Source organism: Lactuca saligna, chromosome 1 (assembly GCF_052625555.1).
Source record: "Lactuca saligna cultivar CGN05327 chromosome 1, ASM5262555v1, whole genome shotgun sequence".
Classification (NCBI taxonomy): domain Eukaryota; kingdom Viridiplantae; phylum Streptophyta; class Magnoliopsida; order Asterales; family Asteraceae; genus Lactuca; species Lactuca saligna.
In genome coordinates, this window is record NC_136417.1 from 85,410,589 (window position 1) to 85,437,152 (window position 26,564).

Consider the following 26,564-nt stretch of genomic DNA (forward strand, 5'->3'; position numbering starts at 1 on the left):
GTAAATAAAGTGATTTGTGTTTTAAATAAAGTGATTGCCTAAATTAAAGGGTAGATGATTTAATTAATTATTTATTAAAATTAAATAATACTTAGGCCCATATTAATCCTTACATCCACACAATATTTGTTAATCCACATAACTATTATCATTAATATAAATACATTCAATCTTACATAACTATTCTCAATAAAACACATTCTCACTAATTAAATCGTCTATAAAGTTATTATAAACTTTTTATTATTATTCTCATTCTGTAAGAATTTTGTCATAATGTTTATTGAGCCGTATTATGTCAGAATGAAAACAATGTATGAGAATAAAAATAAAAAAGAATTAGTGAGAATGCATGAAAATGATGATATTTTTGTAAGGTTGAACGAATTTGCATTACTAAACAACTTATTCTCTTATTAATTCTCATAGAATAGCATTGTCCACACGTCCGCACAATAATTGTTCATCCATATTATAACCTAGCCCTATATATATATATATATATATATATATATATATATATATATATATATATATATATATATATATATATATATATATATATATATATATATATATATATATACACACACACACAATTATGCATGCATAGGTATTTATTTAAAGAATATGCATGTGAGGGATTAACTTGTGGTGTCATAATATATTTAAGAGCATAAAGTTCATTGTCCAAATCTGACTTTTTACGTGAGCTAACTTTATTCTCTGCAACCCACTTCTTGCTTCTATGATAGCTTAGGTCTTCGTTTAAAGATTACAATTTGGTAATGTCAAAGAAGTTTAGTAGATATAAAAATGTTACAAATGTTTCTGTCCTGCTATGAGTCATGCTTGGTCCTGCATACCACCCCCAAACGGATGGCCAATCCGAGGTGGTCAATCGATGCTTGGAAACGTATTTAAGGTGTTTTTGCTGTGAAAAACCCAAGCAATGGTCAAGGTTGTTGACTTGGGCAAAATTTTGGTACAATTCTTCCTACGATTCAGCTACAAAGTGTACCCCATTCCGGGCACTTTATGGTCGAGATCCCCCCACCGATCATCCGGTATGAAGGCCAACAAACCCCCTATTGATTTGGAAGATAGGGATGCTATCTTGGATGACTTGCGGATGAATTTATTGAGGGACCAACAGAAAATGCAACAGCAAACCGATCAGAAAAGGAAAGAAGTGCACTATCAAGAGGGGGAATGGGTCTACTTGAAGTTAAAACCTTACCGCCAACAGAGCTTGGCAAAACGAAAGTTTGAGAAACTATCGGCTCGCTATTACAGCCCTTATCAGATTCAAAAGAAGGTGGGAAAAGTGGCGTACACACTTGAGCTGCCCCCACGGCTCTTATACATCCAACCTTCCACGTGTCACAGTTACGTAGAGCTTACGGGGCTGTGAACAAGCCAAAAGAACTGCATGCCCAACTCAGTAAAGATCTTCAACTGTTGGTACAACCAGAAGCAGTGAAAGGGGTAAGATTGTCCAAGGGGAGCTCAACGAATGAGAGAGAGGTCTTGATTCAATGGCAGGGATTGTCTGAAGCTGAAGCTACTTAGGAGGATTGGGAGAGGATGGACCAACAGTTTCCGGCTTTTCACCTTGAGGACAAGGTGAAACTGTGGGCCACCGGTACTGATAAGCCCCTAGCCCTTCTAGTGTACAAAAGAAGGAACAAGAAGCCCAAGAAGGATGTAGTCCAGTAATCAGTAGAAGTCCATTTTACTTTTTTAAGTTTTTGTCTTTTCTTAATTTATCTAGCTGGTTGTATCCGTTATGGTAGTGGCCTCACCATTTTGTTGATCAGTAGTGAGCGACCACCTTTTTGGTCTGGTCTAGTGTGGTACCCCCCCCCCCCCCCCAAACACACACAATACTTAGTCTTATTGTTCTTTCTAGAATATTGTATGAATTTTATCCTTAGAGAGCCCAATCCTCTCGAATGATTGGAACTATCGAAATTTGAGCTTTGCCTTCATCATTCTACTGTTCTATTGCTTGTGTTTGTGGTGTGATTGACTAGGAGCATACCATTTATTAGGGTATTTATATTTTTTATATTTGTATATTTTTTTTATTTCAGCACCATTTATTAGGGTATTTATTATCTGTAGGGAGTTCCTTGTGACGTGAATGACGGGTTTTGGTGTTGACTTTGAGTGAAACTTTCTGAACTTGGAGTGATTTTTTGCAACTTTGGTTCTTTTGTTCTTAGTGCTTATTGACATATATGAGCCACTGATTCCTAAAGAAGAGAAAACGCCAATGGTGACCATTGTTGAGATCTTCATATCATTAAGGCAAGCAATTTTCTCAACTATACTTTTGACTTTCGAGAGTACAATCAATTAGTTTTTGTTCCAAAAGTGATGACAACTGTGATGAATTTAAAGAGAACAACCTGTTAATATATAGAGCTATTAAGACACTATAACATTATGAAGCATTTTGAGCTACAACAATCAGCCCATAAATGTGTCTTATAACACAATACCTAATACCAACAGATGGAATGTACCATGAATTAAACTGGCTTACAAAAAGACAACAATAATAGAAACCATTTCCTTTGGTGGGTTTCCAAATATGATGGACAAATAACTTTCGGTTTACATGTATTTGTCTTTAAAGTAAATAAGACACAAAAACAAGTCAGTCTTTTTGCACTTGCCCCTGAAAGCTCTTAAATCTCAATCAGACTTCTACCACTACTCTTCAACAAATCTACACCATACGTTAAAGCTTCACCTGTATGCAAACATCATATGAAATTCCTTACTTAGCTTTACAATTTCAAAGTATGAAAAGATAATTGCAAAAATTATATATATTTCTACTTTTAGTTGATTAATTTCCCTTTATGGGATAAATGTAACACAACCGACTTTCTATAATTTATTAGTTAAATATTAAAATAAAATCTTATCAACAAACAAAACAAATAAGTCTCAAAATTAATGTTACTAATTATTTTAGAATAATTATTAAAAAGAAAAGAAAATATAGAAATTGAAACCTTATTTTAAGAAGGAAGATTGCATTTATTGAAAAAAAAAACTACAAGAATTCGTGATGTTTATCTTCTTGCCCTTTTGTTAGAAAACAGTAACGATACAAATATTATTACAAACAATAGTCAAATTTACTAGTTATGTAAGAAAACACTGTTTAACAAATTAATAACCATATTTACATATACAACATGGATGACAAATTGATAAGGAAGGAAACTACAGTCTACATACCTTTTCTACAGCCACACTTTTACTGTCAAAGATGAAGTCGTCTCGGGCAGATCTCTAAGTTTCGGGCATGACCAAATATGAAGAGTTTTAAGGCCGGGCAGGTGTTGTAAAACATCTGAAAGTGATTCCACATCCATAAAACCATTTAGTCCTAGAGAAGCTAAAGATGGTGGAAGAAGAAAACATGATGTACTAGTATTGTTCGCATGTTCTGCCACTGCAAATGAAACGACTCCTGAATTTTCTCCATATAAGAGTAGTTGCACGAGCGAGGTTGGAAAATTCAGTGGGCCCCACTCAGACATGGGCTTATTTAAGTATCCGATACCAAGGCTACGTAAATTAGGAGGCCACAAGCCACAAGAAAAGGAGTTGTCCATACTTGGACAATCACGTATAAACAGATCTTCCAAAGATGTGAGACTTTGCAAATGCTCATGAGGAAATGATGTTAGATTCTCACAACCATGGATGTCAAGAGATCTTAGGGAAGACATGGAAAGAATAACAAAACCTCTCTCTGGAATGGGTTCTATGTTATCACAATCACTGATTGAGATTGAGGATAGGAGTTGAACCAATGGTGAGAAGGTCAAAGATGTCATTTTACGACAACAACTTATTACTAACCTCTCCACATGATTTGGACAAATGAGACTCTCTAATGTGTCACAATTACGTACCTCCAACTTCTTTAAACTCCTAAGAACCTTGTATGCCTCAGTTTCTGGTTCCCATAAGTATCTCAATTCATCACATCTATCAATATACAAATCTTCAACGACCCCAAGACGCATTAAATCTTTTTCATCAAGTTGAGCAAGTCCTTTAACATTCAACATTTTCAATGCGATGAGTGATGAAGTGGCACCAACAATGCTTCTCAACACTTGTTCGGAACATCCTTCTACATGTAAAACACGTAGTGATGGTATCAATCCAATTGACACGTGTGCTAGTCTCGGACAACGTTTTATAGATAATTCACGCAGACAAGGAAACTGTCTTATAGTTCCATCGTCATTGCCAACACTAATGAAGCATCCCTTCCATGATTGCATATCATCAAATTTCAAAATTTTAAGTGATGGAAATAAATCAGTAGTTGCAAGTAACTCCAAATGCACAGTCTCCAACTTATTCATCCTTTTAACAAACAATTTCCCAAGTGAAGGTAGATGTCCAAGTGTTGGTAATTCTATACTTCTACAACCACATAATGTAATCTCAGTTAACTGGTCAAATGAGGGATCTCCGACCCAACTAGGAAATCTCATTCCCTTGTAGAAAAAAATCTTCAGGGTTCTCAACTTATGATGAGGTCTTAGCCCTTCAAGTATTTCATATATAATTATCTCATTCCGATAATCATCAAACACATCACTCCATTCCATATCCAAAACATCAAGACCCTCCTTTTCATGTAAGTTGGCATCCTTTGCTTGCCAACGATTTTTCACCTTGTCCAGCCCCATAATAGAAAGTTGGCCTTGAAGATTCCGTAAGTCCTTAAGGTCGGATATTTTGAAGCCGTTATCTCGATCAATAACAACCTTTGGTAGAGTTTGTAGGCCCGTCAAACTACCAATCCCTAAGGGCGTCTTGTTCAACTTTGGAGTACGGCTTATGTCAAGATGTCGCAGGTTTATTAACTTAGCAAAACTTTTAGGCAAGGCTGATAAAACATAACAACCACTAACCAACAAGCTTTGTAGATTATAAAGTTCACTCACTTGTTCAGGTAAGCATGTGATTCTAGTATTAGAAAAATTGAGGTACCGCAAATGCTTGAGATTACCAATGGATTGAGGTATCTTTGTGATATTCCTACTACTTAGGCTGAGCACCCTTAGGAACTGTAGGTCAGGAAGTAATTCAACAAGAAAATTGTCCAATAAGTCATTACTTTTCCAACCAGATGACATTAGTAAGAAAGTCCGCAAGCGTCTGGATCTTTGTAATTCCTTCAGCTTTTTATATGATTCGGCTTGTGGAGATATAAGTGAAAAGTGGCGTAACTTCTCAAATGTTTCATTTGTGTTAGATACATCCATCTCATCATCGGATCTAAAGAAAAACTCTCCTGCAACACTTGTAGCCAAGTCACTTATCAGGTCATGCATTGTAAGTCCTAATTCGTCATTTGTTGAATATTGAAAAAACGATCTTGACTTTAGCTCTTCAAAATACTGATTACCCAATCTCTCTTGGGTCTTGTAGAATATTGATTGGGACAAAAAGCCTTCCGCCATCCACAGTAGGACTAACTTTTTCTTGTCAAACACATAGCCCCTAGGAAATAAGGAGCAGTATGCAAACAACTGCTTCAAATGCTGAGGGAGATGATTGTAGCTTAGTCTTAGAGCTGGAAGAATCTCACTTCCATCCTCTATATCCCATATCTCACTCTTCAACAACTTCTCCCACTCATCACCATTCCTATTTCCCTTCAAAACCCTCCCAAGTGCTTTCAAAGCCAAAGGCAATCTACCACATTTCTGAATCATACCCTCAGCAAGCAACTTAAGTGTTGGATGATTGTCAAAGTTTTTTTCACCCAACGTATGTTGAGCAAATAAAGACAGAGCATCTTCATTTGACAAAACCTCCAAATGGTAATTTTCATTAGAGCCCACCACCGAGGTAATTCGGGTTGTGACAATAACTTTACTTCCAGGTGCACCTACAAGAAGCAGGTTTTGAAGAAGTTCCCACTTACTATGGTCTTCATTCCATACATCATCAAGAACAAGTAGGAACCTCTTGTTTGAGAGTTTTTCTTTGAGGGCAACATGAAGCTGATCAAGATTGGAAAATCGTTTGGCCTCCCCACTTACAGCTTCCAAATCGGACTTGCTGATATTAAATACTACTACATTGCATTTCTCAGTAACGCAAACCCATGCTCTAAGCTCAAAGTGATTCTTCAGTTTCTCCTCGTTGTACAAAACTTTCGCAAGAGTGGTTTTCCCTATCCCACCCTTACCAACTATGGACACAATGCTCACATTTTCAACACTCTGTAACAACTTCCTCATCAATGCCTTTTTATCCCCTGCCCGACCGATTATTAATGACTCTTCTATGGACCAATTATTAACTTCCTCGAACCTTTTCTCTGTTCTATTCGACTCTTCAAGATATACATTCAAACCCAAATTAGTTTCCCCTTCGACCAGAGAATCCAACTTGGTGGTGATCTCGTCTAGCTTAGAACTCATCCGACTGCGGGGAGAAAATTTAGTAAAAGTTGGGAATAACTTCAAAACCTTACTAGTGCTGGTGGTAGCATGAGATTCTTGATTCAACTTGCTTCGCATAGCTTCGGTGGCCAAATCATCGAGTAAGTCGTCTATATCGTAAGCCAAATCATGGAGTGTGTTCACCCACAACTGAATAGATCTGTTTGTTATCTGCTTATTGCATGCATCAACAAGCACAGATTCGATCAGGGGCAAGGCTTTCTTCAATTTCTTCAGCTGAGTGTCGATTCCTTCAGATCGAGCCAGCTTAATCAAGTCTTCAGAGATGAGCTTCTCGCAGAGCAAAGTGATGACGGCGCTAACGATTTCAGCCATTTTGGGGTTTGGAAAAGGAATTATCGTTTTTTTGTTGAGGGTTTTGGCTTGAAAGTAAGGTTAAGCGAAAGGTAGACCGAGGAAGGTTTTGGCCTGAGGGGCTGGTGGGTGTGTAGCCACAGCCAGGTCACCTCCACGTCATAATTGTCACCTTAATTCCCACATTTGTCATTCTTTTATGGTGTGGGAACTCGAAAGTCGAAAGGTAGGTGCCACATTTGTGATTTGTTTTAATTAATTTATATTTGCCCAAGCTCGGGATACCATTGGCCCCGGTATGAGTTTGCGAGCTCAATGTCGAGCGCACATACATCAGCCTAAATACTAATAGAAATCGGTAAAATAATCAAAGTTAGGCATAATTAAAAAAAACATTTATATCTATCCTATCACCTTTTATTTTTTATGACTTTTTTTAATTATTTTGTTATAATTTAATTTATAATTTTAATATTTTTTTCTCAAAACAATTATTTAAATTAATTTTATTATTTAATTAATTAAATTATTTATTTAGGTTTTATTTTTTTATTTTTTTTCCTATTAAATTAAATATATATTTTTTTTGTTTCTGGTTTATTTTTAAATATTTTTACAAATAGACCTCATCATTTATAAAAATGACTATACGATTTTTTTTTATTGTTTAATTTTGGATGATTAAACAGTTATAGACTAATAAAAATATGAAAAAAAAATACAATTTATTTAATACGAAAGGTTTTAAACATGAAAAAAATAAGTTATTTAATTCGAAAACTGTTTTAAACTAATTTGGAACGCAAAAATAAATAAATAAATAAAAGAAAATAACTCATTTAATCTAAAAACATTTATAGACTAATGCCAAACATGAAAAAGATAATTACTAAAAAAGCGTTTAAAAAAAATAAGGAAAATAGTTAAGAGAAAAATTAGCTTTTTTTTTTTAATATGATAATTAAAGTTTAAAAAGCTTGATGATTGTTGTAACTAATTTTTTTTTTAAACTTATAAAAGTATCTTTTAAATTAAAGTGAAAATGTTATTTATAATAAATATAAAAGTTAAAAAATTAATATATATATATATATATATATATATATATATATATATATATATATTAGAGGGTGTTTGGGAGTGCTTTTTTAACTAGAAAAGTGTTTTTAGATAAAAGTGTTTATTTGTTTATAGTAGTGGTAAAAAGAGTTTTTTTAAAAATGTTTGGATAAGTTTTTACAGTGAAAAAGTCAATAAGTTAAAAAGTGTTTGGCTTAAAAAGTGTTTTTTGAAGTTATTTTGGCTAAAAAACCATAAGCAGTTTCAAAAAGCCACGTTTTCCATGCTTATTAAAAAGTGTTTATTGAAGCTTATGGAAAAGTCATTCTGAAAAGTGTTTTTAAGTTTGCCAAACACTTTTTTTAGCTTATTAGCTTTTCAAAAAGACAATAAACAAATAAACACTTTTCAACCGCAATCCCAAACACCCCCTTAAAAGCCTAATTGATTTGATTGATATAAGTTTTTACAAGAAAAACTATGCAATCAAAATCCTCTTTGGGGTATTTATAGCACCACTATTTTTAAGTGATTCTTCTTTTCTAATAAAAGAATATTTTTTTTATATGTCTGTCTTATTAGGTTTCTAATTAACGTGATGTTACTTGTCAACCTATTGAATCTTTATTTCAATTTTTAATTTTAAATTTCTCACTCTAATTACATTAAATTAATAAAATCAGAATAAAAATTAAAACAAAATTAGTATCAATTATGAGGTGATATAATTTCTTGTATTTATTTAAATCAACGATTATAATTTTATATACCTAAAAGAATTTCTCTTTATTAATTTTGTAACCGTGGTTCCCACGAATTATCAACTAGTTTTTTTTTTTTTTTTTTTTTTGTAAAATAGTAAAATTAAGAGTTTTCATAAAATAAATCATACAAACGGATGCACATGTGGGAGTCTCGTCTGCAATTTCATGTACTCAGCTTCGATTTCGACTGTTGGGTTGCAGATTCGTGGCATCATCTTTTGGCCAACTCTATAACTTTTTTTTTTCATTTTAAGTTGATGAAATTATAGATAACATTTGGCATTTTATCGTTTCCTCTCATCTTAGATTCGGTTTCGTTGCCTTGTTTTACTATTTTTTTATTCCAACGTAAGTTTAACTACAGTGTTATAGTCTAAAATCATACAAGCTACTAGTAAATGCTCATGGGATAACACATAACAGCAAGAAAATTAGAAAATTCAGATAGTATAAAGAACGAAACTGATGATGGCATTGCCATCTGCAGTGGAACAAGTCTTATAGTGCGTTACAAACTAATAAATAAGAGCACACGTTATAAAAAGTTAAATGAAACATCACTTAAAACATTGTTTTGTTCTTCAGTTATCAGAGAGAGTGTGTAACATCCATAAAATTCAAGTTAATTTAAAACTTATTAAATTATTCAAAAACCGATACTTATTACAAACATGTTTTCAACATGGTTTAATATTAGAGTATCCTAGAATCAAATCATAAAAAACATAAGAAGGTGCACGATCACGCATTCGCCTTCCCCCAATCATCAGAAGTACCTGAAACAAAATTAACAACTGTAAGCCCAAAGCTTAGTGAGTTTCCCCAAAATACCAACATCATACAATCATAATCATATCATATAAACAAACAGCATGCATAGTGAGCCATCAGCCTGACTGGACCGCCTCGCAGACCTTTTGTCTATCTGGACCGCTCTCCGAGCCTTCAGCACGTCTGGATCGCCTCTCAGTGCCTTCAACCTATCCGGACAGCTTATCGGGCCTTCGATATGACTAATATGCCCTCCTGGGTCTGTAGTCTATCCGATCCGCCCAAGGTATGTTGGCCTTCAGCACAAAACAGGTCTGCCTCAACTCAATCCCAATCAAACAATCATGTGCACATAAATATCATATGCTAACATATATATAACAGTCAAACTGATCTAACATATCACTAATCATAGTAACATCCTATAACCAGGATACCGAACCAACCGGTCAATAACATAGCGTTATCCTATATACCAGGATACCGACCTAACCGGGCACTAACATAGCATTATGCTATATAATAGGATACCGACCTAACTGGGCACTAGCATAGCATTATCCTATATACCAGGATACCAGCCTAACTAGGTCACTGAGCATATCACAATCCTAACTACCAGGATGCAAATCAATAAGCATATCAAGCAATAAACCCGGATACAAATTCGAAAAGGGCCGACATTGGTGTCTTCGACCTTATTAGTATAGTGAGGACAACTTACCTCACAAGTAGCTCGGAATGATAATGTCAAACTCCTCCAAATACAGCCCCAACTCCAACACCTACATCCACCAATAACCCACTTCCATAAATTCCCAAATTACTAAAATACCTCCAGAAGTCAAACTGGTCAACCCTTGGTCAAAGTCAACAGTCAACAGTCAAAGTCAGCAGTTCATGTTGACCCAACTCGTCGAGTGCAGTTCACTGACTCGTTGAGTCCTTCCATAACTTGAGAAATCATGAAAACCCTAGCTGACTTGTCGAGTTTCCAGACAACTTGTCAAGTCCATGCGTATCCAAATGTCAGGAAAACCCTAACTGACTCGTCGATTTGTCTCACTGACTCGTCAAGTCCATCCTGACCCCACCACGGCCAATTTTCATCCGACCCGTCGAGTTGACCATGTAACTCGTTGAGTCCCTTCAGTATATTTCTCATTCAGATGGTTTTAAGCTACCCCAAAGCTCCAATTTGTAGATCTAACTTCTTGGGGCATGGTTTCTACATAAAGTTGCAAAACTTTACGTACATGCGTGATCCTAAATGCCAAAACCAAGCTAAGATAAAGGTTTAAACCAAGAAGAAGAACCAAAGCTTGCTAAATTTGATACCTTTATGACTATAGGGACTTAGAGGAGTCCAGATCTGAAGTTACAACTTTAGATCATGTCCAATACCCGAAATAACCCACAACCAACTAGAAAATGGCCATAAACCTTTACATGAAGAGATCAAGCTAAAGATAAGTCAAGGTAATGACTTGTTACCTTCAAAATGATGCCAAGATGAAGTAGAGTTAGATCCACAAGCTTCTCTTTGCTCCAAGCTCCTTACACTTCAACCCTTCTTCACAAAAACCATCGTCCAAGCTTCTTTACACACAAAATGGAGAGTAAGCGAGATTAGGTTTTTCTAAGCTCAATAGGGGTGGTAAGGGAGGCTGAGGAAGGCTAATGACCCTTAAAATAGGGTGCAAAACCCTAGAAATTAGGGTTTCATTATCTAGCTCCTACTCGTCGAGTTGGGGTCCTCTAACTCGTCAAGTAGACCCCTTAAATGCACGTGGTCTGAATCATTTCTACACGATGACTTGGGACATCCAACTCGTCGAGTAGGTCTAAGAACATGACTATAAACTTTAAATATTATACATGGGAGTCGGGATGTTATAATTCTCCCACAAATAACATAACTAACAATTACATCCATTTCAATATTGATTATAATAGAAACAAACAAAACATCAATTTTCACATTTGACATTGAAAGGATATATAAATAAGACAAAATCAAAATTTATTTTATTTATAAAATGCGGAAAAACTTGTCCTTACAACGCAATTCAAATGAAAACTATGCTATCACATATTCCTAATCAATCTATCATAACTCTCTAAGTAGCAACTCAAAAATCCGATCATCGAACCATGCGATCGAAATCCATTTCTTCGCAATCAGATTCAGCTCACTCATCCTTTAAGTTTCCTTTCTCTTCTTCGACCCTACTAAACATCAAAATACAATCTTATCACATCATGTATTAAGAATCTACATAACAGAAACTTAATAGAGTTAGATAGTGGATTTTACCTGAAGCAGAGTCACACAACTTGACTGTCCCATCTTCGCGATCTCCCAGGTAAATATGGCAGCTTCACATCCAATGCCCCTTCTCTTGGCAGTAGAAACATATGGACTCTTCTGGAATGGTACACGGGACTATCTCAAACTTAGCCTTTCTCATGCGTAGAGAAAACTTTTCTGGACTTCCAATGTCCATGGAAGTTTGGGAGGTTGATCTTCCCAACAAATTTGCTTGACCAGTGTGCCAAATCATTATTGATTCAGCAACAATAAGCAAATAGGTAAGATCAATGAGGGTCATGTCATGGTCCATCATATAGTACTCTCTAATGAACTCACTATATGATTCGGGAAGTGATTCAAGAACCCTGTCAACAACCAACTTCCTTGAGACATCGACACCCAACATCCTCAACCAATCAATGTGTGACTTCATCTCTAAGACGTGTGCACACACAAACTTTCCATCTTCGTGCCTTATTGCCAATAGGTCTTGAGTGACCTTGAACTTTTCAAGTCTTCGAACACGTAGGTTAGGGAGAACAATAGGAGGAGGTGGAGGAAGTGAAGAATGATCTCGTGTTCCTCGATTGAATTGTGGAATATCATTTTCATGTGGAAAGCTTTTTCCATGGGATTTGGGAAGACCACAGTTAGAATCTGACATCTACAAAATGGGAGAAAGTTCAAGTTAGTTGATTGAGTCCTTAATAAAACACCTAAATGAGATATTAAGGCTAGGACCCAACACAATATTCTACAACTCCAAAGAGGGATGCCATAATCCAGTTGCATAATATTTGAAGGTAGGTAAATGACGATTTACCAATTTCCACCATAAAAAAAAAAAGGAAACTTAAGTTTTAAATGAATTGAAACTCCTAGATCCTTTGAAATTCATTGAACCTTTCAATGGCATGTTTAATCTCGATTATGCCCTTCACGTTTGCGACTAGGATGCCGAGGATCACAAACAAGGCATGGATAACCTCGCCTCTAGGGTAGTACTCCTTTCTCAGAAGATCCTTCAGTGTGTCCCAGCCCATGGCATTGGCTGTGACCAAGGAGAGTGAATTGACATGGCCATTCCACCATGTCAGGGCCCTTTTAGTAAAGGTGGCAGCAGCGAACTTGATTTTGCTCTCTTCGGGGCATGAGCACATCTCAAAAACAGCTTCGGCTCTTTCAATCCATTGGGACAGAGCAAGGATTCCTCCGGTCCCATTGAAGAACATTGGTTTACAGTTCATGAAGTCTTTATAAGTACACCCCTGTGTTCGTGGGGGAATTTCACCATGTCTAGAGTTGGCGCCCATTCCGGCTCCACTAGCATCGCTGAAATTTATTTGGGCCAAGGCTGCTGTCACAGCTGTTTGAAACAGCACTGGGTCGAACTGCGGAGGAGGAAGAGGTGGTGGTGGGGTTTGAGTTGCAAGTCTGCCTTTGTTCGGGCGCTTGCAAGGAGGCATCTTATACTGAAATTTCATAGAGATGATAATAATAGTAAGGGTTTATTGCAAGTATGGTAAGTGTGTTTCATGGACTAAATCAACCCTAGCCCAAAATCGGGGAGAGAATCATAGAAATAGAGTAGTTAACTACCAATTTACTGATATTAATGATGTAACAAAAGTTCGGGAAAAGTGACCTAGCAGTAGGTCTTACATCAAACCATAAGGAAAAATGTTGGCAGTCTAGAGTCCTAATTAGAGTACTTTCAAAGTTAGGAACGTTTACATGCAAGTGCTCTACTGAGCATAGAAAAGAAAAAGGCTAGTCCTTAAACAAAAAAGTGAGATGCCTCGACATCTTCTACTGGCGACGGGTACCCATTGGGTAAACCCTCAGATCAGCTAGTTGGCGCATGACTTCCTGAAGATGTCGTTCATGAGTCCTCTGACATGCTTGGAGTTCCCTAACTTCGACTCGAGATGCAGCCAGTTGTTGCTGCAGAGCCTCATTGGTCCTCCTCGTCCTATCCATAGCTTCTTCTAGTTGACGAATGCGAGCAGTGTTGCGTTAGAGTTGGCATCAACTTCTACAACTCGGCCAATCGCTGCTTGACCTTGCTCGACATTCCTGGCAATCCTTCGGACTAAGATGGGCAAGACTCGGTCCGCTGATCCTCCTTCGCTTATGTTGTAGAATCTTCGGTCTCCATCGAAAGATACCGGCTGGCCCTGCTCATCGCTCCATCGGTTCAGGGTTATTGCCCACATAGGAGTGGGGCCTTGAAACACTGGACGGGGGTTAAGATTTGGAGTTGCTAGTGGCAGGTTGTTGACTTCTGGCTCGGAGTCGGAGTCATCCGAGAAGCCTTCAGCGCGGTGATCATCCAAAGGAATCGGATGATCGCCTTCTGGCTCCTCATCCAGCCATCCTCCATTGCCTTGGTTCAGATAATACTGGTCGTCGGGATGGTGGAAGCCAACCATGTTATCTACACGAGAACAGGGAAAGAAAAATTAATAGACGTACTAATCTAGAGTGCTTTTTAAGATGATCGTTACTAGTCGGTCCAATACTTGCATAGTGCGTACCAATTACATATAACCGAAGCAAGATAGTCCTTCGAATAATTAACCCTAACTCCAGATCCCCAATCAAACAAGAACAGGAAATGTAGAAAAGGTCACAGATTCTGAGTCTATAGCGCTATAGTCACATGTAACCGTGATGTATCCACTTAGCAACTATTGTCCTACCAGTAACGGCCCTTATAGTTGTCACATACGCAGTTAGTAGAGTACAGAATACTCCTATAGTATTCTTATTATAACGAGCTTGTGGTAGTGTGGGTAAGTTTTTAGACTTGTTGCAACACCACAATCACTCTTAGGCACATGCTAGTCACTCCTAGAGAGATGTAGTTGATCAGGCTACATCCACCTAGGTGTGACTATATGTCTCTAAGCTTAATTATGATGTTCAACAATCTTTAATACTTCTGTTCTGTTCTAGAATGATACTGACTCTTTTGTATTGGTGAATGTAAGTGTATATACATAATTAAATATTTTAGTATTTAAAAGTATATATTCTTGGTCAGAGTGTTTTAGTCCCAAAGTGTTTATAGTTTGTATATGTAATACCCCGTTCTTAAAATGTTTAATTGTGAGTCCCTGAGATTTAAGAGGAAGGGTAATTCTTGTCCTTTTTCGGGAGATGGGTTTCATCCGAGAAGGTTCGGGCTGGCGTATGTTGTTAGAAGCATTAGGCTTCTCATCACCCTCGTATGAATGTAAAGTTATTTGGGAGTGGTTTAGAGTAGAGGAGTTGCGGCGTTTTGGAAGATGATCATTGTTATAACTGTTTGTGAAATAAGTAGGAAAGGTCCCATGCATGCATGGCATGCATGCATGAGTTTTGGGTTTTGGCTCGTAAATTGGACGTACGCCCAGCGTAATGGAGGGAAGTATGCGAGGTGGCCGGGTAAGTACGCCCAACGTACTAGAGGTATGCCCAGCGTACTCTCATAAACCCCAAACCCTAATTTAGGGTCACCCATTATATAAGGAACATGTTGGTGTTGGGTTATGAGCATTCTAACACTCCTAAGTGTACATGCAACCCTAAATACATTGGATCTATGTTTTCTCTATTATACATGCAAATATGAATATCCAAGGTATTATCCTAAACTAGCATACACAACTATCAATATAACAAGATAGAATACATACCTCTTTGATGGAGCTTGTCTCCATGAAGCTTGAGTGCCTAGTGCCCCAAGTGTGACACCTCAAATGGTTCACAATCATCAAAACACTTAGAATAACTTGAGAGAGTTCTACACTTCATGAAAATCGGCTAGCCCTTTCTTACTCTCACTAGTGGCCGATTTTGGTCAAGAATAAGATCTTTATATAGTGTTACAATTAGGGTAAACTCTAATTGTCATGACTTTCCATTTCCTTGGATCCATGGGTTCAAATACACCATGGAGCATCCATGGAGCATCATATGGGTTTTGGCCCAACTAGCTAATCCATGGAGCATTAGCCCACTATACAAGTATGGATGATTTACACAATCAACCCATATATTTAATTAGTCTTCTTTTGATCACTCAATTAATGCTAGATTAATTCTTGATCAATACTAATTAAATAATCTCATTATTCTTATTATTAATATACTAGAACTTATAATATATTAATAACCATAAGTGTCTTATTTCTCTCATTTAGTCTATCCAAGTGCATGATGGTATGCAACCCAAATGGACCATGCCGGGTCGGGTCAAGTCTTACCAATTATAGTTATGCACTTAGACATTAATCCAACAGTCTCCCACTTGGATAAGTCTAAAACTATTATTGCGTATGACTTCAGGAACCAACTGGCAATCGTAGCTCTCAAAAGCTTCTATCGAACTCTGACCTCGTAGATGAACTCTGATCTTGTTAATGACTTGTCCATTAGATAAGGGATCATATATTCCTCCATTCTAGATATCATATGGACTGAGACATGGATCATAATCATTCTCTCTGTCCATTTGTTGTTTCCCGATTTCCGATTTATGACGACTGACTAATTGAACAAATCAAATCAGTCCTGGCCCGGCCGAGCACTTCCATTTGCCATCACCAAATCATCAAGGGGCCCACAGATATCGCTTTTATCCCGAAGGTAAAAGGAATGGATAAACTTCGACTCATATGGCTTGTTCTACTACTTGTTGAATCATACACAAAGACACGTTTTATAGCACCGAGTTACCAAATGCAGTTTCGTGCAATCAATGTACAACCAACTCATAGTAACAACTCATATCTCTAGGTTTGAAGAATATAAGATATTATCGTCTCATGATCACTCGTGATAAAATCCATGAAGTGATTCCAATGAGCGCGGGTTGAATCCAATACTCAGAACTTATGAGCACTCATGAGTGTTGTAGCCATTTGTCCAACATCTTAGACCTCTACAAGCCAACCCATGACAGTCTTGATTCATATCTACTTCCAACATATGACCGACTGTGGATGGTTTGAATAACTTAGTCATTCCGGAAGAATAACCTAGTTTATTCGGGAAGTCAAAACATGCAAAGTGAAACACAATAATAATTGAATCCAATATGGTATCAAAACCTATGAACATAAATAAAACACCTTTTATTTATCACCATATGATTACACATTATTCATTGTATACTGTTTCAGCTATCAACTTTATTCTTGAATTTAAAACAATAGTTGTCCCATGCTCCAAGCATGTACACTATGTTTTTCTAAACACTAGTCATGCCATACACCAAGTATGCATACTATGTTTGTATATGATCTTTACTTTGTGAACTAGATCAATTGAACATAATCTTCAATGATTCTCTTTTCACACTCCCAAATCCTTACTGTAAATACAAGAATTCCAAATTCATGTCATTTACTGAAATCTGTTAGATTCTAAACTTATATGCATTGATCCTCTTGTAATGATTACGCACAAAGTCAGAAAGACTTGGCAACAATCATTACAGAGTATTCCAAAGGAGATCAATTCCTTGGAAACATCCTTCTTGCATTAAGTTTCCTTAATCTTACACAGATTGAAATTTCTGACTTTGAAACATTTCTAGATTCATTTTGACTATCACTTCTGAACAAGAGTTGCCTCCTTACAGATTATGTCAATATGGTCCTTCCAGAATTATCACTATACTTCCAACTGTCCTTGAGCAACCAATATTTGGTAAACCTTAGATTATCCTCGACAATTGTTTAATTCTTTTAGTCATATCCAGTTCTAAACCTTTTCTCTTCTTAATGCCCCAGGCATTTGGAAATTTTTTAGAAAGGATGAATATAGCACATGTAATCGATCCTATATCCGAAGCATATGGGACACAATTCATGATGTCTCACATAAAGACTAAACCAGTCTTTTGCTATAACATTTCCATTTCTATTTGCCAAGTTCTCATAATTCAGATTATGAATAGGGATGCCGTAATCATAATCGAATTTTAGAACGCAAATAATGGACCCATATACAGAATTTCCTTATGTTGAGCCATTCCAACATGAAATTCATATATATTCTTGACTAAATGATTAAAACCTCACGATCTAAGCTTATAGATTTGAGATGAAGTATAATTTCCTCTCCCTTAATTATAGCAAAACAACTCTTTCCCAGTTGAAACTTTTGTTTTCTATAATTAACATTGCTAACTTGCAATACTTATCATAATTATCATGCTCCCACTAACATGAGGATTATTAACATAACACTTATGCTCCCACTAGCTTTGACATGTACTCAGAAATCAGCTGGACTTCTAGAAATCAATACTTTATTGACTTTCTTACCAAAGTTCAGATTTCTGATACTGGATTGTTTTGATAGAACTTTATCAAAATCATACACCTTCCCTTAGATAGCACACTTGTGTGTCTAAACAATTTTGAAGAGGGATGCCGTAATCATAATGGTTAGACCTTTTTGCCACTTCTCACAAGTCCAGGTTAGTGTGCCGGTAAACCACACACGCTCCACTAACGACTTTGAGAATGCAAATATCACAATTGCTATCTAGCTAAAATCTACTTAGTGGAAGTGTTTCCTCACCATCATTTTCATGAATCGGAGAGAAACCTTATGGCACTTAGATTTAATGGTGTATGAGTTCTTATCCATGTGAATTGTCATAACCATAGTCACAAGACAAGAATTATGACAAATCCAAACTCATATGGATTGAACTCAATCTTAACTTCTTGCCACCTGGCAGCTCAAGGGCCTGCCATTGCTTCCAAGTTGTTGTGCAACCAATTGAGAATTCTAAGAACTCATATGCAAAGCCAACTTTGATTGGAATGGGCACAAAATATGTCAACACGATAGGTTATAAACCTCAAGTCGTGTGCTAGTGAAGAACTTCAGGTTTTATTCTTGATTAGTTCTTGAGACTTTCAAGACCTTTAAGACTCCCACTGTCCTCTTGACCTATAAGACTCCCTTGTCAAACATCCAAGAGATAGTGTGGATTCTAACCAAGACAAACACTTCACACAATTGGCCTAAGTTGGTCTTTGTTTTATCCAAAACATCACAACTTACCAACTTAAAATGAACAAGAGTAGGACACTTTTACTCTTACATTTGACACGTGTTTTAAACCTTCTTAAAGACATGTCACTCAAATTACAATTTTGGAGTATGACTCTAAGACTTGTATTGGAACGAAGTATGACTCATCTTCTTGATTTAACCATTTCAACAATTCAAGTTCCACTTCTTAGTCATAAGAATGCACTAAGATTTCCTTAGAGAACTAATTTTGATATGGATTCTTAATCATTAAGATGATCACAAAGCTGATACTAAAGTACTCTCCCATCTTTTTAGATTTGAGGAACTTTTATCCTTCTGCCTAATTTGATTCTTCTTATTCGCTCTGCCATGCATTGGAACCTTTTCCAATGTCTCGGAGTTACACTTACGCTTGTAAGTATAATCATATTTACTAAGCTTTAGTAAACTATGACGAATAGTCGTATATCTTTTGTGGTGGACTTAATCAGTGCACAAGACTATGTACTCGATCCCTTAGTCCATTACTTGACTCACACATTCACGTGAACAAGTAATCAGTCTTAATTTTCCAATACTTGAAAGTTCTCATTCATCATGCTATAGAACTTGCATGATTCCAAGTCCTGGTCCAATTGAGACTTTGGATGATGAGAGTCTTTCCTTATTTGGTAAATTTAGACATTACCACAAATGAAGGAATCAATTTCATATTTCCACTCTTGCTATTAATGGAATCATATAAGCAACAATTTTTCCTCAAATGCCATTGTAAGGATATTTTAAAATAAATAAAACCAAAATTTTTCTTTTATTTTAAAACTATGCGGAAAAAATTATCCTTACAACCCATATGAAAAACTTGTTGTTATCTATTCCTTAGCAATATCTCATAACTCCTAAGAATTAGCTCAAGAATCCGATTTTTCAAACTACACAATAGAAATCCATCTATGCGATCAGATTAAGCATATTCTTTCTTTAAGTTCCTTTACTTTCTTTGATTCTTAAAACATTACCATGTGACCCAGTCACATCATGTATCAGGAATCTCAAAATAGAAACTTAACAGAGTTAGATTAGTGGACTTTTACCTGAAGTAGAGTCAATCTTATTGACTTTAACATCCTTAGGTAAATTAGGCAGCTTCGCAACTAATGACCCTTACTTTGGCAATATAAACATATGGACCCTTTGATAATGATACACGGGACTATCACAGACTTAGCCTTTTCTCTTTACCATTTGGTCAACCGAGTTGACTATGGCCAATCCCTTTCCATTGGGAAGAGAATGCTTTTCTGGATTTCCTGTGTCACTATTGTCAATGCCCATAAAGTTTCAGGAAGTTGATCTTAACAAATAGATAAGATCATTAAGGGTCTTGTCATAGTCTGTTTCATAGGTGTTCCAAAAGAACTCACTATGTGACTTAGAAAGTGATTGAACCACCAACTTTCTCAAGACTTTGACACCCAACTCTTCCGGCTTGTCAATATGTGACTACGTCTCCAAGATGTGATCACACCTAGACCTTGCCTTGCCAATAGGGCTTGAGTGACTTTGAACTTGTGGGTTGGGAGAATAATTTGAGGAGGTGAAAGAAGTATGATTTCCATGGGACATCATCTTCATTAGGAAAGCTTGTTTCAAGAGATTTAGGAAGATCATAAATGTCTAAACTAGACATCTTTTGGGAGATATTCAAGATAGTTGATTTAAAGTCCTTAATATGACACCCAATATGAAATATTAAGGCTAGGACCCAACAAACTATTTTATAACTTAGAAGAGGGATGCCGTAATCCAAGCTATAAAATATTTGAAGGTAGATGAATGACGATTCACCAATTTCCACCATGAAAAACGAAATAATAATTAGGTTTTAATTGGTTTTGAAACTCCTAGATCTTTGAGATTCATTGAACTGTTCAATGGCATGTTTCAATCTCGAGTGTGCCCTTCAGGTTTTGTGACTGGGATGCCGAGGATCACAAAACAAGGTGTGAAGTAACCATGCAAATTACCTGGTACCCTTAAGTGTTTACCCCTCAATCGATGTGCCGGTTAACCACACACGCTCCATCGATACTATGATAAACATTAAGTTACCCTTTGCCTACCTTGTTAAATACGAGTTAGTGTGCCGGTTAACCACACACGCTCCACTAACCGACTTAAACAAAGTGCAAAGTGTAATTTCATGGATTAGCACCTTATTCACATTTTCCTAAGTAACTAAGATTGGGAATTATTAAGAGTTTAGTTACTTAGTATTTATCAGTAATACTTTTAATGAAGGGAGAATTATAGTCCTGTCAAACCCGTTTGGCTAACGACCCTCCACCAGTCAAGCAAGCGGTGGGTGAGAGTGGACACCCATTAAGTTGTCATTTTATAGGCAACAACCTTATACCCACCTTATAGACCGGCTTCGTGAATGAGGCGTACTAGCGGTAAGACTGACTTTACTCTTATACATATATATATATATATATATATATATATATATATATATATATATATATATATATATATATATTATTAACTTATAATATTATAAAGTATAAGGGTTGAATTTTAACTTTTAAAATTCTAAGGGCTAACTTGGAATTAAAGTATTCATAAGAGAAAACTTTTTCAAATTCCAAAACTTGAGGGCAAGTTTTGAAACTATTCAAAACTAATTAATTCCATAACTTATGTGTTTAAAGTAGTTTTAATCCAAAAACTCTTCAAGTTCCATAACTTATGGAAGACTTTAAACTAATAAAAGAATTAACTTTTCTTTATTTTTATAACTTATGGAATTAATTAAGGTTACATTTTTTTTATTTTATTTATTTATTTAATGAAGAGACTCTTGGTCCTCCATAACTTGAAGACAAATTATGAAGTCATAACTCCAATTAATTAGAACTAGACTCTTCATTTTTTTTGTAACCTTTGCCAATTTTATGAGTTTTATGAGTCTTTAATGTGACTCTTCATGTAACTTGAGGACAAGTTACACAAACACATTTTATACTCAACTCTTAGATTAAAATGGATTGAAAACAACTATTTCAATTAACTTTTCTATTAATCTAAGCAACTCATAAGAACAAGATAATTCAAATCAAACTTTTTCATGTAATTAGTCTAACCTTTAAACTAATACAAAACATGAATCTATTGACAAATATCTTTGAAAATGGATTAGCATGAACATTACCACATCAAAAAACAAGTTTATAAGTTCAAAAACAACTGAGGGTAATGTTCCTAGTCCATTTCTAGCCAAAAAAACCTCGAAAATATGCTGTCTAGGGTCCAACTCGTCGAGTGCATGAACACAACTCGGCGAGTTGGATGCATTTTGCCTTGGACTCGTCGAGTCCCTTCATGGACTCGGCGAGTCTGTTGGGTTGACAACATCAAAACTCGATTTTTCAGCTCCATTTGCAAGTATAACAAGAAAACAAGCCTATGCTCTGATACCACTGTTGGGTTATGAGCATTCTAACACTCCTAAGTGTACATGCAACCCTAAATACATTGGATCTATGTTTTCTCTATTATACATGCAAATATGAATATCCAAGGTATTATCCTAAACTAGCATACACAACTATCAATATAACAAGATAGAATACATACCTCGTTGATGGAGCTTGTCTTCATGAAGCTTGAGTGCCTAGTGCCCCAAGTGTGACACCTCAAATGGTTCACAATCATCAAAACACTTAGAATAACTTGAGAGAGTTCTACACTTCATGAAAATCGGCTAGCCCTTTCTTACTCTCACTAGTGGCCGATTTTGGTCAAGAATAAGATCTTTATATAGTGTTACAATTAGGGTAAACTCTAATTGTCATGACTTTCCATTTCCTTGGATCCATGGGTTCAAATACACCATGGAGCATCCATGGAGCATCATATGGGTTTTGGCCCAACTAGATAATCCATGGAGCATTAGCCCACTATACAAGTATGGATGATTTACACAATCAACCCATATATTTAATTAGTCTTCTTTTGATCACTCAATTAATGCTAGATTAATTCTTGATCAATACTAATTAAATAATCTCATTATTCTTATTATTAATATACTAGAACTTATAATATATTAATAACCATAAGTGTCTTATTTCTCTCATTTTGTCTATCCAAGTGCATGATGGTATGCAACCCAAATGGACCATGCCGGGTCAGGTCAAGTCTTACCAATTATAGTTATGGACTTAGACATTAATCCAATAGTTGGTTCATACCCTAGAAGGAGAAAGGAGAAGTTGTCAAAGAAGAAGCGGAACGATTGGAGCTTGTAGATCTGAAGATATACCATCCTTTGGAGCTTGTTTGAGGTATAAAGCTTCTTGCTTGACATTCATATTGTGTAGATCTATGTATTGTGAAGCTTTGACACCATTCTTGTCCCAAAAGTCTTCACCTTGTTTCATGTTTCGAGTTGGTCAAGATTATATGTCCTTTCAGACCTTTGGAGAGGTCTTGAGTGAGAAAAATGAGGTCCCAAGGGTTGTAGTTGTTCCATGAGTGAGATATATAGGTCTTAATGGATTAAGACCTTGGATTAAGAGCTTATGGACGTCCCAAGTGATAAAGTTTGAGACTTTATGAATTCTAATCATATTTAGCCTAGGGATCTGAAGTTTGGGCTTAATAGCTTAATCCATTAAGAAGTTATATGACTTATTGAGTAGCGCTGTTACGCCCCGCGTAACACGTGATTACGCCCAACGTAGCGGGCCAGTGCCCCGATTCCTTTTTGTGAACATTGCAGTACGCCCAGCGTACCAGAGAGAGTACGCCCAACATACTCCCCCTGATTGGATCTTAATATTGGGCCTTTGAGTTTGGGCTGTTGTGGGTAGTTCGTTATTGGGCCAAGTCTGGGAATTTATGGATAGAGTATTTTGGGCCCAATTATTGTTATGGATATTGGATCTAGGCCCATTTGGTGATGTGGGCCCAATTTGGTAAATTGGGCCAATATTGGACTTTGTATGAGATTTGGACTTTGGTCTTGGCCCGATAAGTGGATGTATGATTAGCCTAATGTTTATTTTGTTATGATGGTTAGTTCGGGATTTTCGGTGAGTTGGTGATTCGAGAGTCTGCTTCTTCAGTTCAGAGTATCGGCATTGGAGGTGAGTTATCCTCACTATATCGACAGGGTCTAAGGCACCAAGGCCGACCCTTTATCGGATTGAGATTCGGGTATTTGTTGTTATGTTATTGCTTTGATATGTCTGCATCCTGGTAGTTAGGGTGATATATGTTAGAGACCTGGTTAAGGTCGGTTTCCTGATATGTAGGGTGATGCTATGCTAGTGACCGGTTAGGTCGGTATTCTGGTTAGGATGATGATATGTTATGTGATCTGCTTGATTGGCTTGCTGACTATGAATTGTTATATGATTGTATGTTATGTGCACATGGTTGTTTGGACTGGAGTTGGGTTGAGGCGGTCCTGCTTTGTGCTGTAGGCCAAGATACCCAGGACGGATCGGTTGTTCCGAAGGCCCAGCGAGCGGTCCGGATAGGCTGTAGGCCCCACGAGGGCGGACCAGACGTGCTGAGGCTCGGAGAGTGGACCAGGCCGACTGAAGGCCCGATGCGGGTGGACCAGTCATAGTGTAGACTCAGAGAGTGGACCAGGTGGGTTGAAGACCCGGTGTGGGCGGGCCAACCACACTGCAGACTCGAAGGACATGACTAGACTCAGAGGACGGACCCGGTGGACTGAAGGCCCAATACGGCGGACCAGTCACACAATAGACCCGATATGCATGGCTGTTCTATGTTCTGTTATATTATGTATTCTATTTATGTAATGGGCCGGAAGACACTGTGTTATGGGCCGGAAGGCATTATGATTAGGACCAGAAGGTCGTAACCTGGAAGGGCGTATATGTGGTTGGTATTTTGGAGGTATCTCACTAAGCTTTCGGGCTTACAGTTGTGGTTTAATGTTTTTCAGGTTCTTCAGGAGACCGTGGCAAGGCGAAGGCATGATCGTACCGCTCCTCGTGTTTATGGTTTATGTTATGGTTCTGGGAATACTCTGATAATAAATGTATTGAAAACCTTTTTGTAATAACATTATTAAAATGGGTTGTTTTTGAAAAGTTTAAATTTTGCTGAAATTTTTTGGTCGTTACAGTATATCTTTCATGGGTTGATATACTTGATTCACTATAAACAATGGCTCTGATACCAATCTGTCACACCCCAAAACCGAGAGCGGCGGAATACGTTTTGGGGTGCAGGACGTCATGTACAGTATCATTACAATTGCATAATAGTAAAAACAAGAAACAACAACCATTTCATTAATATAGTGATAATAATTACAAATGTGTTCTGTAAAGTTTAATAGACACCAAAAGTATAACAAAATAAAAGATGGGTCTTGTATGTGCTCCATCTTCTCCAAAAGTTGCACCTGTACCTGTCTATCTTTGACCTGAGGATACAAGTTATTTTGAAAACGAGTATCAGCATAAAGCTGGTGAGTTCATAAGATTTTAGTGTCGTTTCTTGTGTAAAAGAGTTTTACAAACATGTAATATAAAACTGAAACCTATATTTATGAGTAGTACAAATCTCTAGAAAATCCTATATTTTCCAGAAATTTGTAAGTCAAATCCGTTGAGTGTGTAGAAGTATTATCTTTGAAACCTTCAATTGTAAAAGTAAAGTAATAGATCTCATGTGAGTAACATAGCTAAAGAAATGTTATGTTTGTTAACAGTAGTAGTGGCGTAACTTTAGTTAGTGTTAGATCTTTAATTACTTCGGGATATCAGCTTAGACTTTAAGTCTCAGTGTATTTATTTGGATATGAGTGTAACCCTTCATGTGACCAATTGTATGATAGTATAGTGTTCGATGACCTTCCCAGTCATGCGTAGTGGAGTGATGTAGTGCCATCTCGGGGCCTAGTCGGCTCGGACTGTAGTTAACAGTCGGGATGTAATAGCGTCAGTTCCGTATAGATCTATACATGTAGTGTTGCTTTCCTTTCGGGAAGCCCTAGTCACATGGTGTAAGCACGGTAGAGTGCCTTATAGAGGGATAGTGTGTTTTACTTTGTATTAGTGTGTTCTCTTATGCTTTAGTATGGTAAACTTTTAGTATAGTAGGTAGAGTGTTCTCTTATACTTGTATTAACTTGAAATATTGACAGTTATAGTGAGTATAGTAGTAGTAGAGGTAACAAGTAGTAGCCTTAACTATACCTATTATAGTTAACTACAGTGTGTGAATTCCTGCCTTTGATCAGCAAAGGTATTGAATAAGATGAAAACTTTCATATGTAACACAAATATATATGATATATAACTAAGAATTCAACGACAGTCGGACGGGCAACCAATACCCTAAGACCACATCAAACAAGAACAGGAAATAAGGTGAGCTATCGGTCCTAAGTCCTTCAAGTCTTACTTATATAAATATATTAATGTAGATATATTTTAAAAGAAAAGTAGTTTGAACATGGTTTTGGAAATAGTTTAACAACAATTTAACCTTAAAAACGCATTAGATAATTTGTTAAAACAGTTTTATTGATAAGCATCTAAAAGTGTAGAGAAATCTCTTCTTGATGATAAATTGTAAATCACATATGATTTGATAAAGAAAACTTGTAGTCTTATACTTGTATCCCCCCCCCCCTAAAACATGTAAAAACATTTAAAAGGTTCATTAAGGGGGTATGAACTCACCAACAATGAGTTGATCGGGTGGAAGTGTCGGATGAGCGTTTGGTGCCAAGTAAGGACTTGTTCA

The 26,564-nt window shown here is 36.6% G+C and overlaps 1 protein-coding gene across 1 annotated transcript; it reads right to left on the bottom strand.

Moving 5' to 3' along the window:
• Positions 1-2,395: 2,395 nt before the first annotated feature.
• LOC145040787 (putative disease resistance RPP13-like protein 1) lies at positions 2,396-6,968 on the bottom strand. The gene is made up of 2 exons (XM_078988684.1): positions 3,259-6,968; positions 2,396-2,761 (listed from the first exon to the last, which is right to left on the bottom strand). Exon 1 carries the CDS (start codon positions 6,834-6,836, stop codon positions 3,264-3,266), a length of 3,573 nt encoding a protein of 1,190 aa, XP_078844810.1. The 5' UTR covers positions 6,837-6,968; the 3' UTR covers positions 2,396-2,761; positions 3,259-3,263.
• Between the last annotated feature and the right edge of the window lie 19,596 nt (positions 6,969-26,564).